This window comes from Typopeltis vanoorti, chromosome 1, assembly GCF_054136105.1.
Source record: "Typopeltis vanoorti isolate ZY-2024b chromosome 1, IOZ_Tvanoo_1.0, whole genome shotgun sequence".
Classification (NCBI taxonomy): domain Eukaryota; kingdom Metazoa; phylum Arthropoda; class Arachnida; order Uropygi; family Thelyphonidae; genus Typopeltis; species Typopeltis vanoorti.
The window spans coordinates 38843029-38862688 of record NC_143549.1 but is presented as its reverse complement, the minus strand read 5'-3'; the positions used below and the strand labels follow the sequence as shown (position 1 = coordinate 38862688).

Here is a 19660-nt window from a genome sequence, read left to right as displayed (position 1 = left end):
GAGAGTTCAGCTGAATATCCATTATTCTTGCAGTTACCTGAACATTTATGGGTTTTGCATTTTCTGGATAATGAATGAATTAATTGAACTACATCTTAACATCTGTACTGTTTTTTTATTATTTACTTTTATAAAATTAATTTACTTAACTACATACAAAATCCATTATATGTGAATGAAGTTGTTCTATTTAAGATGCAATATATAAAATAAAAAGCTGTGCACTAAAGATTAATAAAACATTACACTTTACTAAAGTATAGAACAGTTTAATGGTAAACTGGTTTATAAAATTAAACTGCAAATATAGTGGCTTTGCGCTTCGCAACCATATGCCTGGGGAAGGAATGTCCCAGGTTCGATTCCCGTCGAAGATGTGAGGATCTTCCTCAGGTATAGGCAAGTTAGTTGGTCTTGGGCACGGGTAGTAGAGTTTTTTTCGCCAGTTTATCTGGTGTTTTTCATCCTGCAAACCGGCCCAGTGAACATATGCCTCTACAGCCAAAAATATATTCCCTCCCCCCAAAGCGGCAGACTAAGCGACAGGTTGGTTAGGAATGATACGAACGAGTAGTCGCATCTAAGTAACACGCGTACCCTGCATAGGAAGCAGGAATAATGTGTAGTGAAAGAAGAAGAAGAATATATACATAACTTTTAATCCAACTCAACTGAGACTATATGAAATTATAACATTAAAAATTATATGAAATTATAACATTATAACTGCACTAAAAATAAGAAATCAAACTTGACTAACACATGACACTAACAGTTTTATATAATGAAATCGCAGGTTAAATGTATCCAATTTGCTCTGCAATTTTTTTCAATGCATCACACCTCCTCATTGCCTCCATTAAGTGTTCAGGTTTGATTTCCTTTGGAGCAGGAGTTTTTCTAAGAGCCTCTAACATGAGCTTTTTAACTGTGAATTGTAGTCCAATTGCTAGTGGGATTACTGCAGAGGCAGCAACCTTTCTAAATGCATCTGAGCTTTTGAGCACTTCTTCAATATTATTTGTAGTCATGACAAGTTGCCCTTTAGCTTCTGTACTAGTTTCTGCCACATCTCTCCTAAAATAAACAGTAAAAAATAATTTGGTTCTGCTAGCAATATTATAACTGAGAAATAGTAATGATAATTATTCTCCTAAGATTCATAATAGAACATTTTCAGATGATGTTAGATGCTTTTTAGAAACTTTTGGAGCCGTCCTTCTCAGTAACAATATATGACAGTTTCAGAAATCTGCTTCATGCCATGATGCAAAAAAAACAAAACAAAAAAAGAACAGTGATGACCAGTTTGGCTTGTTGAGTAGTTAGATTGCCTGCTCATTGAATCACAGGCTGCAAGTTTAAATTACACTGTGGGCATGGATATATTTGAATGCCTTTAGGAGCGAGACCACTCTACTCAATGAAGGAAGCTTGAGTGACATCAAAAGTTCACTGGTTTCTAAACAAGGATTTTCAGATTACATGAATAAATAAATGAAGCCTGTGACTCCTTGGAGGTCAAGAAATGAATAATAATAATAAAGACAGAAGAAAGAAGTCATCCATAATGATGACGGCTCAAGACTCCTTTGTTGGGCAACTGGGGCAATGAAATTAAAATGCAAGCGACTGGAAGAGGAACAAAAGAAATGGACTTTGAAAACAAGATGATTATACAAGCTTATTAGGGATCAAATCTAACATGAAGAGGATTCCAAAAGCAAATGTATGAAATTTAGAAACAGAAATTCCCTGAGTTATTGAGTAGTTATCGATGGATCAACAAAGATTTATTGTAAGAATCAAAGTTTTCAGTGATAATGAACCTGAAGAATTGCAAAGACAGATTGTCACAGAATCTCAAGAACTTGAGGCATTTGCAAAAGTCACGGAGAAACAGTTCAGATAAATCTTGAATACAGATAATCCCAATTATAAGCAACAGATTACTTAAATGCTAGACAACAAAAAGTGAGACATACATTTGTAGAACAAATGAAAAGTACTAGAGAAAGAGCAACTACCAACATTGAAACACAGCTGAAGACAAGATCTTGGGATACTTAGTGCACATATCCTTACGGACATATATAATGCCATGCATTATGGGAAGGGTCACTACCCAGACTGGTTTTGACCTTTATTGAGGTCTCATCATTGGGATCCAGACCCAAAAGTGATACCAAGGTTGAAGTAATATTTCCATATACAAGTAGTCAAAAGGTATCCCTTTGAATGCATAATATGTTATGCATTATAGAAAGCCACTATCCAAACTGGTAATCTCAATAATGCATAGGTGTGATTTGCATTATGTGAGATTTAGGTAATTGATGTGAAGTCATTAATTTCTATGTACAAGTAGCCCAATCATGAAAATACTTCACACACAAACTTTGTTTGCTTACACTTTGATAAAGGATGAAAGTAATCTCAATAATGCATAGATGTGGTTTGCATTATGTGAGATTTAGGCAATTGATGTGAAGTCATTAATTTCTATGTACAAGTAGCCCAATCATGAAAATACTTCACACACAAACTTTGTTTGCTTACACTTTGATAAAGGATGAAACCAAGAATATAATTTCTTGACATCTTTAATTTATAGTTGAACCAAGAGAAAAAACTTTCAACATGAAAATTAATGACAGTGAATCATGCTTTGCACCTAAGCAGTGATTTAGATCAGTTACATCAGTTATACATAAGCAGGAAAAGTGGAAGATGTGACCTTTTACAAGTCAAGGGCCTGTAACAGTGGAAGAAGAAAAGTGAACATTGATCACATCAAAGAAAGTATAGAAAAGATATAAACTGAAGCAAAGTAGTGAATGTAGCAAATTAAAAAAAAAAAAAGCAACAGACATTTTGCTGAGTGCACAGATGCTCTTCAGTGTGCAAAGTTCTGGGATTGTCTAAATTTCGATTACAGAGTAGTTTTGCTGTTCTTACCAACTGGGTCACCTCCTTGCCCCTCTCTTTATATTCCTCATGCAATTGATTGCTACCATTATTCATCCTGTGCTGCCTCCACAGTATCATCTTCCAAATTTCATGCTTAATCTCTTTATTTATCCATTTGACACTGCTGTATTCAGTTTTTGTCCTTCAGAATACATTCACACATCAATGTTGTTATATATCTTTTGGTCAGTTCTCATGTAGCATAAATCTCCCTCTTGCTTAACACATATGGAGCTATAGCACAGAATGATTCTGTGCTATAGCTCCATACTGTCTTCTAAGCTTGTCATAATCACCAGCCATGTACTTCCACGTATATTCTCACAGAAGTGTTTACATGGCTAGTCAACCCAGGTGATCACTTTATGATCTCTCACTAACTGAAGGGAAGTGCAAAGCCTCACTCACATCCTCTTGTGCCCTCCTCCCATAATGTCTGAGTTAGTTGTCTCTCAAGAAATTCATTTTCCAAATTCCTAAATGCTATATCTCTTCATTCCAGTCCATATTGCTATAATTAGAATCACCCATTTGCTCACTAACTCAAGTTGCTTATACATTTCTTCATTACCACCCTCCACATTTCCTGGCCTATGGCAGCATTCAACTAAATATCACTTCTTGTCAACCTCCACCTTCCTTCTTACCCTTTTTCTCCTCATGGAAAATATCATATCCTTCCATTTCTGTTCCCATCAAGATATCAACTTTATCCAAAAGTTTTACTTATTCCAAGAGTTTTTTGGGTGAGTAAACTCAAAGAAACGATTTCATCCATATTTGTGATGCTCCTGGCATTTGTAAATAAATAAACATAGCAATTCACTTTTAGGTCTATACCCAGTGCTGCCCATGCCACTGGGGATTAAAATTCAACTACTTTATAACAAGAAAGCAATAGATTCCAAATGTCACTCACTAGAGCACTAGAAGCAATACCAAGAACATTTATGAAAACATCTGCTGGGAAAGTTCAGCCTCTCAGATATAACACCATCTGAACTCCAAAAAATAGCACTTTTAGAGACATCTCACATTTTACTGACAGTATCTAGTTGATTGCGAGCCCTTTGGATAAAGCCCAAATTGGACTCATCTAATAGTCAAAGATTTCATTATGCTGTTTTACATTTCTTGTTACTCTTTCACTGCCAACTCTGTTAACTGAATATAGAAATAATAAAAAGTACAAAGATTTCACCTATCTCACAGTATAACTCCCACCATTTCTGGATGGGAAGTCACTTAAAAATCATTTTGTTTATTAAGTCTCAAAAAGAAAAGAATGTATGCAGAACTATAGGATAGGCAATTCTGCATACAATAGTCTCAGAAACCAACTTGTAGTAGCACCATGGAAGAAAGGCACATTATGAGAAAGATAAACTGATTTGAGGTAACATGGATGGCTAGTGATATAAAACAGACATTGCATGCTAAGGAAGAGAAAGAGGAAAAAAAAGAAAACAGCTGAATGAGGATATTTTATTTCTATGCAAATACCACTACCTATGAAAGGTAAACTTATAATTAATTAGTACCATGTGTGGGACAAAATATTAAAATTTTTATGTAATATTTTATTAATTTTTACATAATATGAAAATCCTACTCTACGATTAAACATGGAAATTTATCAAGCTCCAATAAGCAGGTAGGTGGTCTCACACCTGGCAATGAAATTAATTTCCCACTTAAAGACAGCAACAAACATCAATCCTCACAGTAGGATTTGAACCTGTGACCATTGGTAAAGCAGAAGTATGCTAATACCACTTAGGCTGAGTGGTAGTATACATACTTTGCACAGCTCAAGCTAGGAAAGTGACTAAGAAAAAAAACAGAGAGAGGAGACTATAATTACAGTCCAAGAAATATCACAAAGCATCCTTTCATTATGAGATCAGTAATAGGAGAAATGAGTATGAGAAGATAACCTTATTAGATGAAGGTGGTGACCAAGCAGAAAACATAGAACCATATGCTGCTTTACCAGTATGAATAACAAGAGCAGTATTATCTTTGATGAACAACACATATTAGATAAAGGGAGATCATGTTTTAACCATGCTACTGGCCAAGACATCTATAGACGTCAAGGTTATCATGGATGCAAAGTGAATATTAAAATTGTAATACCATTGATATTACTTTGAAATATATTATGGATATGAAGCATATGAGGATGCGTATTTGATCCATAATGGTTGGTAAGGTGGTTAATAATCTACTTATTAGAATAAGATGACAGCTGCATTGGATGAGGGAAATGGATACACAATAGTATGCTTAAATTTTGCAAAGGATTTCATGTCAAGTTGTGTATGGAAGAGCACTATCCTGGAAGAGGAAAGTCACTAGTGATGTGTCTCAGGGAGTGTGTTTTAGGGCCACTACTGTTTAATCTTTATGTTAATGATATTGGGAAGATTTAGATGGGGGATATTCAGTTGTTTGCAGATGATGCAAAATTGGGATAAACTATGAGGAGTAGAGCAAATGGTGTGGGCTTAAAAGAACAATTGAATGGACAATGGGTAAGGGAGTGGGGATGCCAGATCAATGTTGCAAAATGTAATGTTTAAAAATTTGGGAAACAAAGATGCTTGGTGCAACAATATATACCCATATATTGTTGGAAGTGGAGGATGGTAGATAAGGATCTAAAATTTAGAGGATACACTGCCAAAATTGTAAAGGTAGCACAGTACCACAAATTCTGGCAATCATGCAGAGGACACTGACTTGTAGAACTAAGGAGATTTTTGTTCCATTATATAAGGCCTTGATTAGGTCACATATGGATTAATGTCCCCAGATCTGGTCACTTGGTTTTCAAAAGGATGAAAGATGTTGGAAAGGGTCCAGAGGCATCAGATAAAGGTAGTTTCTGGTCTCTGGAATGTTGAAATATGAAGAAGGTTGAGAAAATGCGACTTACAGTCTAGTGGAAAGGAGGGAGAACAGTGATATGATGAGGTTTTTCATAAAATGGTGGCAGAACAACTGCTGATTCCTAGAAGCTGATAAGGAGGGTATGAGGAAGCGAGTGAAAAGCAGTGTTTTTTCATGGAGAGTTGTGAATAATTGGACTGCACTGCCTGAGAGCATGGTGTCTGCAGTGAATTTGAATGACTCTCCCAGGACAGACAGAAGTGGAAAGAGTTCATTCGGCCTCATCATCATCCACATAGATGATGGAAGAAGAAGAAGGCACAGTATAATGAGCTGTGAGTATGACAAAGGGACCTACTGAGATGAATCTTTGACCCCATGGGATCTTGAGATAATATTTCATCCTAGTTAAACAAGTTTAATTCCTAAATAATGAAGAAGTCTGAAGGTTTAGAAGTGAAGATGATGAAGTATGTCCCCCACATTCTTATCACGTGCAGTGTGCAATACCCTCAATGACATATCAGTCTCACTTTAGAGGGGACTGGATCCTTCCCAATTTGAGGGAATAGCAGTAAAATGGTCCTGCAGGGCAGGCCACTGGTTAACATGGGACCAAACCAGTGAGTAATGAATCTGGGGCTTCCCTTTCAGCTAGTGTTATATATCCAGTAACCATGTATTTTGCCAGTTCGTGACTGGAGGGAGACCAAATACTGTGGCTGCAGGGGGGGGGGAACTACTGAGGTCCCCCTCTGTGCAGGTGGTATGTTTGCAAGTCTGTCACCTCTCACTGCATGGCCCACCAAACACAATGAACCACAACATAAAGAAATGCAATTTTACTTACTGCAGGTCTCAAAAATTCTCCCACAAAAAATATTTAAAAAAAAAACCATAAAAAAATCATAAAAAACCAATACTAATTGGTGTATGATTTGGTTGGATTGCATCTTCCTAACAAGCTTCCCTTACAGGTATACTGGTTGTCAGTTCTCCTCTTGGTAACTCAAAAAAAAAAAAAAAAAAGTTTCCACATCCACTTCACCCTACAGTCATTTAAACTGGAACTGCTATTCCTATCAGAATCAGACTGGCAACCTCAACTTCCAAAACTGCACATTATACATCTCTTTAGTCACAAGGGCAGCAAGTGTTGTGCATTTGTCAGAACCAACTTCCATGCCAGAGACTGCAAATCCTTGAATACCCACTGTTTGATCGGCTTTGATTCATAATTTCTCTACCAAATCAACCTGCTCTTTTCATATGCTCCCAATATCACTCTCTAATCTCCGTCAACCACTCTGACTCTTCATCTCTCTCTCTAAAGCTCAACTTTCTGCAGTAAAATACCCCAATAGCGAGGTCTTCCTTCTTGATGACTTCAATGTGCAAAACTCATACTGGCTTCCCTTTTTCCAATTATCCCAATCAAGCAGGAAGGGATACTGAGGTGTTTTCAATAGTAATGACCTATCTCAGATAATCTTCCTACCAGAATACCTGACAACTCCCTCCAATTTGCTAACACACTTGACATCTTCCTAACAAGCTCCCCTTACAGGTGTACTGTGGTTGTCGGTTCTCCTCTTGGTAACTTAGACCACAACCTCATACAAGTCTCTTTCCACAGAACTACCTTTGCCTACCAGTTCACAATCTCCTGTCCTTTATCACTACAAGGGTACCAACTGGGAAGACCTCCGTGACTTCTATTCCTCTTTCCCATGGTCTGATTGACTTATTGCTTCGGTTCTTTTGATCCAAACATCTGCTTAGACCTCATAACAGAAATTATCTTCACAGGGGATGAAAGCTTTCTTCCTTTATTCCACTCCAAATTCTCAGCTACCACCCTAAGCCTTCGTTATCAAAAAAAGTGTGCTGATGCTGTAAAAGAAAAAAAAAAAAAAAAAACTGATTACCATGAATGGCTCAAGACCAAAACTCCAGCTGTCCACTCTTGCATATACTGCAACATGCAGCATTTAAAAAAAAAAAAAAAAAAAAAAAAATCCATGTCAGACTTTGAAAGGCCAAATGTTGCAAACTTACCTCCTGCCAAGATGGCAGTCACTCTTTCTGGTCTTTTGCCAAGGCCATAGGGCACAACTTCTGCCTGCCCAAGTTTCCACCAGTACTCGCATGCAGATGGTACTGTAGTTTCCTCACCTAAAGACAAGGCTAACTTACTACATCACTCTTCTCCTCAAATTCCTGCATTAATCTGGGTAAATTTGGGTACAGAAGTCTCATACTCCATCTGTCTACTTGCAATTGTTTAATGCACACAGAGCAGTCCACTCTGATTTCTTACTCATCTATATGGATGCCTCTAGTTTACAGGAAATACTGCACAGCCAACTGTGTTGGCTGTGCTGTATTTCCTGCAAACTAGATCCCACCTGATTGTAGTAATTATACAGCAGAGTTGTATGCAATTCACTTGCACTTTTGCATATAAAGGAAAACCACTACCAAAAGTGTGTAATTTATAGAAACTCATTGAATGTCTATAAATTACACACTTTTACACACCACCACCAAAGAGTATTTTTTGTCTGTAAACTGTATGTGTTCTCATAGCTGATTTGCCTATATTCCGTTATTAATAACATGTTTCCAGGAGAAAAAATCCTACTACTCCCCATATGAGATCGGCTAATTCACCTTCAATTCAAAAAGCTCACATAAAGATTCCTATTGGCACGAGAAGACAAATTAATATATCAATATTTTTTTTTTTATTTCCAACGGAATGGATTAATGATGCAGCTCAATGGTTTGTTGTAGATTCTAGAGAGAGTTCATGGAATTCACTCTCTCTCTCTCTCACAGAGAGTTCATAACATCCAACTTAACTCTGAATGCAGTGAGGTTAGTGCCTTCTCTTTCTATTGTTTTTATTTATTTTTTTTTTTGCCTGCCTGTTTTGTGGTAGATAAAATCAGTTTCCTGGATGAAATCTGCGACCTCTGTACCAGTACTATATGTTGTTCGTAAAAATGTTATTTCGATATTGTGTACAGTACACTGTTTGATAAGAAGTAAATACTCAGCCTCTTCTTATGAAGAAGTTCTGCTTGGTGTTCAGGATGATATTAAGTAAGTAAAATAAAACACCCAAGTCAGGATTTCTTGCTCACTATCAGTTGCTCACCGAGGCCACTAGACACCACAACTTCTGGCATCCATCTATTCCTTTTGAATGTTAGAATCCATTGCTGAATCCCAATGTTCAAACTTTTATACTAATTTATGTTGAACAGATGAGATATAAACTAGTCTATAATTTATTTGTCTGATGGGGATTTTTCCAGTTGCAAGATAGCAACCCAGATGATTTTTCTCGACCTTTCCAAGCACCAGGTTAATTTTGTGATGTCACAAGACAATATGGCCCTATGCCTCCTGATGTATCCTATGTCTGTAAACACATCTGTTCACGGGGAAGGTAATAAGTAATATTTTGAATTCAACTCGTGCCCACATAAAGCAGGGGGTGATTAAGCAAAGTTTATGGAGATTGAAATAAGGATTGTTTTTAATTGGTTTTATTTAATAAGGCAGATTATTCGAGAATTCTAAAAATCAAACACTGAATAATGAAGTACTACCTATGGTAATGTCCTGGTTAGTATAATCGCTCTACAATCAATAAGTTGCTGTAGATTCGATTCCTGCAGTCAGCATTGATGTTTGTGATTATTTTTAGGTGGGAGATGAATTTCATCACTGAATTTTAAGACCAATCTCTCCCCTACCTTGTTTCCACATCCACTTGTGCAGCAGCAACAACATGAAAAAAGTATATGTTTGGTTTGTAGAGTAGGGTTTCTGAATTATGTAAAGAACACAAAAAAAAAAAAACTTAAAATTTAAAAAATGTTCTAGTCTACCTGTTATAAGTTTGCAACCTTTTGTGGGTGGGAGTCACATAATAAATATATATATATATATATATGGAAACTTGGATTTGGGGTGCTTAAGGGTCAAAGCTATATAACAGAGGAGACCTCCACATATCCTTGAAAAGAATGCAGAGAACCCTAGTGCTTCTGACCTGATGTCCAATCTTCACCTTCTCGTGGTGCACCCTGTTAGATATCTACCTGGATACTGAACGAATGAGGGTGGGTTGGGAATTTGGGATTTAGCAGACCAAATTGTATTCTTATTGGCTTAAACCAAAACATAAAATGATGGTACAACATGACAATTTCATGCTGGCTGGGGTGTTGCCCAGTTAAACAAGGGGTTCCTGTTGTTTTTGCCAGGGAACCAGTGCAAACAGTGAAAAGTCAGCTACTGAAACAAATCCTACAATCCACCCCAACTCAGTATCACCAAATTTCAAGATCAGTACTATCAAAATAAGCCCGAATGGCAAAGAAATGGAGCTAGCAGAGGAACTGGATAAGTACCAGATCGACATAATAGGGGTGACTAAAGCAAAAACTGGTGAGATCTTTCTGAGTTATAAATACAAAATGTCATGAGACAATGACAATCAAGGAAAAGGAGTATTCATTAAAGGAGTAGCCGCAGTATTCAACACTAAAAAGAAGGCTAATCTTGAATGGCAGACAGCCTCAAGTAGAGTGATGTGGGCAAATATCAGAATGGGGAACTGGACAATGAGACTTATTTGTGCCTATGGTCCCACAGAAGGTTCCGCTAAGGTAGAAGTGGAGGAATTTTTTGAGGCTTTAGAGAAAGCAACTGACAATGAAAAAGGAAAAGTTGCTTCTCATTGGTGATCTAAATAGCAGAGTAGGAAATGATTGTCAGACAAAAATATTTTGGGAAAATTTGGAGAAACGAGCAAAGCTAATAACAGCAAATACCTGTTGGATTTCTGCTCACGACATGAACTGGTTATTACTAACACAATGTTCCAATATAAAAATGTAAACAAATTCACATGGAGAGAAGAGGCAAGGAATAAGAAAAGTCATTGAATTGAAAATGAATGAAATTGAATTTCATATTGAAAAGAACTTGTAAGAAAATTTTAAAGCAAATGAAAGTTGAGCAGTTCTCGGATGTGAACTGTAGACTAAATACACAAACGTTATTCAGGAAAAAATGAAGAGTTTTAAGAACAGGAACCAAACTTGGAAATTCAGAGAAACCCTGAAGAAAACACTGATTGATTCAGCCAGAGAGGCATGTGGTGAGGCTGTCTGTAAGGATAGAAAAATCAGAACTCCATGGTGGACACAGGAAGTTAAAGAGGCAGTGAAAGAGAAGAAGAAAGCTTATCAAAAGTTCCTGGCAAATAATTCAGCATGGAGGTATAAAAGTTTACTGTGGCTGCAATGCATAGTTCACACGGAGAAATTCCAGATGATTGGAGTTGAGCTCTCATAGTACCCATATATAAAAAGAGAAATAAAACTGAATGTGAGAATTACCGAATTATTTCACTACTGAGTGTTCCTGGTAAGATAATGCAAGTATATGTGAGAAACGATTGAGAATGATTGTGGAAGTGAAGCTCGGTGAAGAACAAGCTGGATTTAAGTCAAATATAAGCTGGCAGGATCACATTTTCACTTTATGACAAATAGTTGAGAAATCATGGGAATATAACAAAGATCTGTATTTAAGTTTTGTACATCTGGAAAAGGCATATGACAAGGTGCCAAGAGAGAAGCTAAGTATATAATACTTAGTCTTTATTTGAGTTAAATCAGCAGTTAGAATTGAAGGAAGTACAGGAGGATAGTTTAATGTGAAATCTGGTGTCAGACAATGATGTACATTATCCCCTCTGATCTATGTGGATCACATTATGAAGGAAAGTGGTATTAAACTGGATATCAAAATTGGAGATGTTAATCTCAGCCCATTATGCAGATAATGTTATACTTCTAAAATCTGCCACAATTCTGCAAGATTCCCAGACTAAATTGAATAACTGTTGTAATAGATATGGTACGAAAATCAGCAAGTGAAACATTTCAACTACTTAAGCCCCATTTTTAGTGAAGAGGGTAAATTAAATATGGAAATAAACAGAATCAATAAAGCTGGGATAGTAGGAAGCCAACTAAACAATTTATATGGAACAAGAGAAATTAGCCAAAACACTAAATTAGCTGTTTACAAGACCGTGTTCAAACTAATTTTAACTCATGGATCTGACAGCTGGATCAGAAGTAAGAAACTTGATCAAAGACTAGAGACTGCAGATATGAGAGTCGTGAGAAAGATTAAGGGTACGAACAGATGGCAATATTATATTGAAAAGGAGGATATTTGGAAAGAGCTTGACATTGTCAGCAACCAGGAATGTGTTAGCAGAGCTAATTTCAGGTGGTATAGTCAATTAAACAGAACGGAAGAGGAAAGATTAGCAAAACAAGTGTTCTCTGCCAGATTGGCAGGAAAATACCCAGAGGAAGACCAAGATATAGGTGGATTGATACAGTAAACAGTACCTTAGAAGATAGAAATATAAGAGTCTTGACAGGTATCAGATTTGGAGAAAAATTGTAGATAGGAAGTTAGTAATGATGTAAACTTTTCATGTAGTGCTATCATATCCCGTACACCTCTTGAGGGTATACATCAGGAATTTGATGATGATGAAACTTGGATTTTTTGACAGGCAGACCTACCCAGTGAAATCTGCTGACATAAGAGATGGGGAGGTATAGGGCTGATCACCCTATCGCTTGAGAGACAGTTCAGAAGTCAAAGTTGGACAGCTAAAAGAACCTTAATGGTTTGTAAGTGCTTAAGAAAAAGAAGTAATACATACATATATATATATATATATATATATATATATATATATATATATATATGAAAACAAGATATATATCAAATCAGAAAAAAAATCAGATAACAGTTTTTATTCTCGTATGGGGAGTAGGCGAGGCCGTTTTAGCCTTATCTAACTTTTGGAGACTGAGCAGTTCAATCTTCACTGGTAGCCAATCAGAAGTGAGTCTAAGCCTATCACTAATTTATTTGGCGCTCAGTGGCTAACAAGTGTCGCCATCTTGTTCCTGCCAGAGATCGACTAACTTGAGAGTCAGTCGAAATAAGGCCAAGAAAATATTTCTCTACTAGGCAACTAGATTTGAATTTGTGAGTTCAAGCACTCTGGAGAGCAAATGTCACTTATCTAACTTTACATAGTGGCTCACTCATGATTTAATCATGGGGGCAGAGTTGAGTAAATGATTTGAGAATACACACTACATATTGCACATGAAATATAACAGCATCTGCAGTGATCACCTATACATGATCATTACCCTTGTGTTCACAGCGGCCGTGATTCAGAGCTATAGGGTATTATAACCTTATGTGACTGCTAATTCAAAAGTAGTATAGAAATAGAAGACACGACACAATAAATAAAAAAACGAATTTTAATTAGGAAAATATTTTGAAAAATTTTCTAGGAACAGCCTATATATGACTGAACACGATCGCTGCACTTCACATCTAGACAATAAACCATATTTTTGCATCTTCATTCCCTGGCTATTTGCCTGCATTGAGGGTGAAATCGAAGAACATTTTCCCTGCCATACTCTGTTTAGCAGATGCACATGCTTAACGATACACTCATTTGTTGGTTCACCTAAAATAATTTTATGGCTAGAAAAGAGAGCAGGAAAAAATAAAATCACGGATTATTTTTTTGAAGACGAAGTAGCTTTAGCGTTCGTTTATAGTCGTAAGTAAAACAGCATTAATCAGCACGTAAATAAAGTGCAACTTACCTGTTGTTTATTGCATGCATTTTTTGCTCTAATTCACGTAGAAAGCTAATCTTCACGCTTTTTAGAATTATTATTGTGCTAGCCCTGCTAACTCGATTCGTTAGTCTTACTTGTTTAATTTCTCTCATCAAAATTCTAGCATTATCTACAAAAGCGTTTATGAATTTCCTCACAAATCGCAGTATAATTCTCCTACCCCTCATAGATATTTTGTGTTTCACCTGTCTTATCAATTTGGAGTAATTCATAATCACCTCCTGTAACTAACTCAAACGCTTCAGCATCCATCTTTCTTTCTGAATGATTTTTAACCTTCATTAATAAAGGTGGCTCTGGAATAGACGATATTCACAGATTATCAAAACGTTAAAAAAATAATACAAAACAAATTAAAAATAATAGTGTTTCATATCCAAATTGCAGTTTTATTGATATCTATGCTAATTAAGCCAAGAATGACATATACAAAGTAACAATAGCATGCTGGTTTAATTGTCTATTGCAAAATTAGTGGAAAATTGTGGTATAATAAATTATTATAAATTTTCTATCCAACAACTAGTAAATGACTTTAACCAATACTTTGCAGACTCCATCCAAGAACTACACAGAAATATCCTGCCAATCAAAATATTACCCCCCCCCGCCCATTTGAACCACAATCAAAACAGATATTATGGTGCCCTACTAATAAAGAAGCAGAACTTCTCTCTTTAATACACCAAATTAAACCAAAGAAAGGTCCAGGAATTCATGTTATAAGACAAGGATATCACTCAACTGGTCCTATCCTACTAAAATTAATAATTAAAATATTTAAAACCGGACAAATACCGAGTATGTTAAAGAGTGCCATAATCACATCCATATACAAACATGGAAAAAGAAATTTAATCAACAATTACAGACCCATAGCAACACTACCAATTATCAAATTATGGAGCATATCGTACTAAGAGTTAGATACTAAGCGTATCTAACTCGCAACATATATAGAGAACTTTCATATTATCTCCAAAACACAATGTGTGAAAACCCTTTGAGCATCAGCATCCTTACCTTTCAGGGTCATTGGTCTTGGAATACAGGTTTAAAAAAACCTGGCCAAGCAGTTTCAAACTTTTTCATTAGCATCTTCAGCATGTCAAGTGCCTGTTCACTATTCAGGTTCTGGATGTGATAGCTGACGTTCTCCATACCGATGTCACGTCTCCTGCCGGTTGGGGCTATGAGAAGCGTGGGAGACTTTTCAATTTAAGTAACGGGTCCTAGAATCCAGATGCGAAATCCCATAGATCAAGTCGATGATTTACCATCAAAGAAAGATCCGATCCCAAAGGGCTGCCAGCCAGACCGAGCGTTAGAAGTAACGGTGGGTGAGTCATAATCTTCACGAGGCCTCAGAGTTTTCTACCTTCTTAGAAACCAAACATCTACCACTGATCCCAGCGGTGTTGCCTACAGAGCCATAGTCTCCTGTACATTTCGTACAGAGGGGAGAAAGTAGAAATCCGAGCTAGGATGTAGCCCATGCAATGCCAAAAACACGAAACGCCACTGAAATCAAACGTAGTTATCTAGAGGAAAAAAGCGGACACGTCCGTTCTCATCAACCATCAAAGCGAGAATCTCTATAATCTAATTTAATCCTTTTGGGAACAAAGAGACAATACCGGATTTATATACATTGCAATGTCGGAACACAAACACAAATTGCTAACAGCAGAACGCTTCAGTCACTATGCAGTTATGCTAAAACATTATATCGATGTCAAACTACAGGACAGACAGAAATACGTGTACATACCGTATAAGAAAACCTCAGACAACTAACTATATAACATATAAATATGATAATTGCCACTGGACGCTTCTGCATCACAGATATGCTAAATAAACTGTCCTTTGAATACAGGAGCCTTACAAACTACAATAGCCTGAAAAGAGTCCTAATGACTTACCATGAACAAGAAACATGCACCTTACATGCCTTGCAACCTTAATGAAACACTACTGTGTTTCATTAAGGTTGCAAGGCTTCATTAGTTCCTTGCAAGGAACTAATGATCAGCCTACTTCCAACACAGCCATCAAACCAATAAACAATAACTAAACGGTGTCATCCAAAGATAAGATTAATAAAAAAGCTTCGAGGATGCAAGCTGAGAAATTACATCTCAACCGAGATCAACAAAAAGTGGGTAAAAATGATATATACCCAATTCTCCATTTGCATGGTAGATTGGTTCCAGTAAAAAAATCGTGTAAATGAAAACTGCGTATATAAGAATACAGTGCATATGAAAAAATAGAATGGTTCCAAATATGAAAACCCAATAAGAACAATAAGTTATTTTCAAACAAAACGCACACACACATGCATATACATACACTGCTCAAAACAATTAGTGGATATTTTAGTTTCTTTCGGATAATTATGAAGTTCTGCAAGTAATAACTATTTGGTACTTTCTTACTTATAGAGAACCTGTGTAGCTCAGTGGATGTGGCGTTTGCACACCATAGCGCTTGACCGCATGAAGGAAGACTTGCTTTCGAATCTAGTCGGTTACTGCAGGAAATTTTTCTAAGCCTTTTTTCGACCGGTTCCCGAGTTAGTCGATCTCTGGCACTGTCAAGAGGGTTTTTCTACCTGAAACTCGGGTGTTTCGTCCCATAAACTCAAGAAAATCGACCGTAGAACCCACATTATTTCAGACATTAAATATATTGTGTTAGGGTTAGGGACCATGATATGGTGGCACTTGTAGAGCCAACTCCCTTCACAGCTTGCCACTTAATTAGTGATAGCCATGGGCCAGCTATCCCTGATTGGGTGCCAGTGGAGATTGAACTGCCCACTCAGTCTCCAAAAGTTAGGGCTAAACGGCCTTGCCTACTCCCTATATGGGAACAAAAAGGCGATGGCTAATTTTTTTTTATTACTTATGGACAGGGTGTAATTGATGAGATATTGTTTAAATACTCGATTTTTATTACAAATTTAACAAATTATACATTTTAGCTTCAAAGAAGTTTAACAAGAATATGCCCTAATTGTTTTTACGAGCAGTATATATATATATATATATATATACTGCTCGAAAAAAAATATATATACAGGGTGTTCGGGATAAATTTGACAGTTTCGTAAGGAAAAAGAAAATCTTCTTTGTATCTATTAAATTTAATGAATTGACAAAAAACATTACAGGCAGAGTTAATTACAATACTATCAACAAGATTTACTCAAAATAACCACCATTAGCATCAATGACAGCTTCAATTCTGCTTCGGAACCTCGAACAAGCTGATGCTACAGTCTCCCTGGGAAGGGCCGCAAAAACTGTTTTAATTTTATCCATTAACTGGGCTTTTGTATTACTGGAAGTGCGATTGGTGTCTTTTTCAACTGCGCCCCATACAAAATAATCCATGGGGTTAAGGTCTGGGGAGTTTGGAGGCCAAACATTTGGACTGGTGAAGTCGTAGAAAGTTTCAGACAACCATTTTTGACTTTTCCCAGAGGTGTGGCAAGGGGCCGAATCCTGCTGCCATACATACGGCCTACCATTGGCTACCCTTGTTATCCAGGGCTTGACTACAGTTAGCAACTCCACGAACAAAGCCCGAATTCCAATGACAGGGTTCTTCAACACCTGTTCCTGCAGATTTGCGAGGAATTCTGCTGTACGAACGCAATCAGATCGTCTGCTAGGGATCTTTCTTCTTGCTACATCCTCGTAGTCACCATTGCAAGTCTCTAGTTCATGCCTGATTGTTTTTACTGTATTCAGGGAGCATTGGGCAGCAGTCGTAATATCCTTATTTTGATGGCCGGCACGAATCATCATGATACAAGTTATTCTCTTCCATGATTCAGGTGGGTTCCAGCTATCCATCCTTTCTGACATCTTGTATATGAATGAAGGGTCCAAACTTTTAAATGAAGAGAAGTGTGTGTTAATACATGTAACTTACGGAAAAATATAATTAATTATAAATATGTCAAATTTATCCCGAACACCCTGTATATATATATATTTTTTTTGTGTGTGAATAATTATTCAATGATAATATTATATGACTGAATATATTAATAAATTTTTATTAAGATATTTCTTAATAAAAATTAAGAAAAGGAGCAAGATATGTATTTTTGTGAAAAGCGCTGCATGCGAGAACAAAAAGGCTAGCTCCACCAACATGATTATCGCAGTTGTGGAGGGGTTAATGAAATGAGTTAACCTCCAAAATAGCAAAACTGAAGCAGATCATCAGAGAGACGACGTGGGAATTGCAAAAAAAAAAATAGAAGGGCGTTTGAATGATCATAGGGTGAAAAAAGAAAGTTATGCAGGAAAATAAGAAACAAAAAAGTACGAAAACAGGTAAGTCTGGAAATAATGGAAATCAGGTAAATGACGTTGTTAGTAAAAAGAAAAAAGTTACTTGATATGGTGACTATAACAAAACGTGCTATTGATGAGAGCGTTTTAACGTCGAGTTTTCTAGGAGTTAAAATTAAGAATATAAAGAAAGCAATTCAAAAACAGAAAAGAAAAGCAAACGGAATCGTAATTGTTGCAGGTACTAACGACTTAAATGGCGATAGGTTCACTGTGAGAGAGGATATGAAAGGGCTTTTGGAAGAGGCAAGAATGAAGAGTGAGAAAGTGAAAATCTTTAGTATTTTACTTCGATATTTTAAAATTGAATTAAGAAGAAGGGCTATGATGGCAAACGATTATGTGTAGAAGGAATGGATGCGAGTTTTTGGATGTGTGGAGTGAATTTGAGGGAAGATTGGATTTGTATAAGAAGAATGGCCTACACCTGAATGCGTTTGGCATCAGGACTCTTGAAACACTAATAACGGTATGAGACCTAACATACAGATTCAGGGAAACTAAAATATAAAGGGAAGAATGGTGAGAATGTGAGTGTAAGAGCGACAATGTTATATATATAAATGTGTTAATGACGAGAATGGGCTTTGTCATGGAAATATTGACTGGGAGAGAATGACTTCGACTTTGTGTTCATCGAGTTATGATTAAACTGTCTACATGTATAATGCACAGGAGAAGAATAGAGATCTACAAGTTGTCCAACTGTGTCATTCAAACTGCAGACAAGAGTATAAAAAAGAACATGCAGGTCGATTATTATGCCTATAAACGAATGCTAGGAGTATCAGAAACAAAGGAGAGAATTTGTCTTAGTCAATATGTTGGGACCTCAGATTGCAGGTATTAGTGAAACCTGGCTAACAGAATCAGGCGTATTGATTGTCAAGGGTACAATATTTTTAGGAATGATAGATAGGATAGGAAAGGAGGGGGTGTGCTGCTAATGATATCAAATGTCTTGCATCAATTGGGACCTATGACTGCATACTAGTAACAATTTTTCATATGACAGCGAGTTTGAAGCCATTTGGTGTGAGGTGGAATCTAACAAGATCGATTACATAGTGGGGTATTGTTACAGACCTGGTTGATCGGTTGCTAGTGATGAAGAAATGCACACAAAGTGAGAAGTTGAGGACAAAAAGAGTAATCATAATGGGTGACTTTAATTATCCAAATATTGGTTGAGTTGAAGAAGAATCTCATGAGAAGAATGAAAATCTATTTATTGAGTTGTTGCGTAGCAACTTCCTAAAGGAGCATGTGAGAGAAGGAACTCGAGGTCAAAAAAGTGTTAGATTTGATTATAGTGTCAGAGGGCATTTCAGTTAAAGACATAACTATTCTGCCTCCTGTTGGTGGCAATGATTATGCGGTATTCACTTGGGAAATGGCTAAGTTTATGAATGTTCCTTTTAGAAAAGGTTACATGCGGAACTAGAAAGCGGGATGACCAACTGACGAGTATCCTGAGTTCGGTGGAATGGGATCGGTTTTTCTGAATGGGAAGAATATTGACAGTGCTTGGGAAGCATTTAAACAATACTCAAACGATGAGCTATCAGAATGTGTCTCGAGAGTTCGAAGAGTAAATAGGGTAGGAAAGAAATGAATGTGTGTATTATTAAGCAAGAG

General features: G+C 36.7%; 1 protein-coding gene across 1 annotated transcript; it reads right to left on the bottom strand.

Moving 5' to 3' along the window:
- Positions 1–579: 579 nt before the first annotated feature.
- Positions 580–13762, bottom strand: LOC150109906 (uncharacterized). Its single transcript, XM_090415775.1, has 2 exons — positions 13614–13762; positions 580–1077 (listed from the first exon to the last, which is right to left on the bottom strand). The coding sequence occupies exons 1-2, from the start codon at positions 13739–13741 to the stop codon at positions 798–800; spliced, it is 408 nt and encodes a 135-aa protein (XP_090271901.1). The 5' UTR covers positions 13742–13762; the 3' UTR covers positions 580–797.
- Between the last annotated feature and the right edge of the window lie 5898 nt (positions 13763–19660).

Bases quoted from the DNA above. Each gene is read 5' to 3' on its own strand.
- LOC150109906 (XM_090415775.1), bottom strand. From the start codon at position 13,741: ATGAGAGAAATTAAACAAGTAAGACTAACGAATCGAGTTAGCAGGGCT. The intron at 1,078-13,613 runs GTAAGTTGCACT...TGTTTATTTTAG, and splicing joins ATGCATGCAATAAACAACAG to GAGAGATGTGGCAGAAACTA.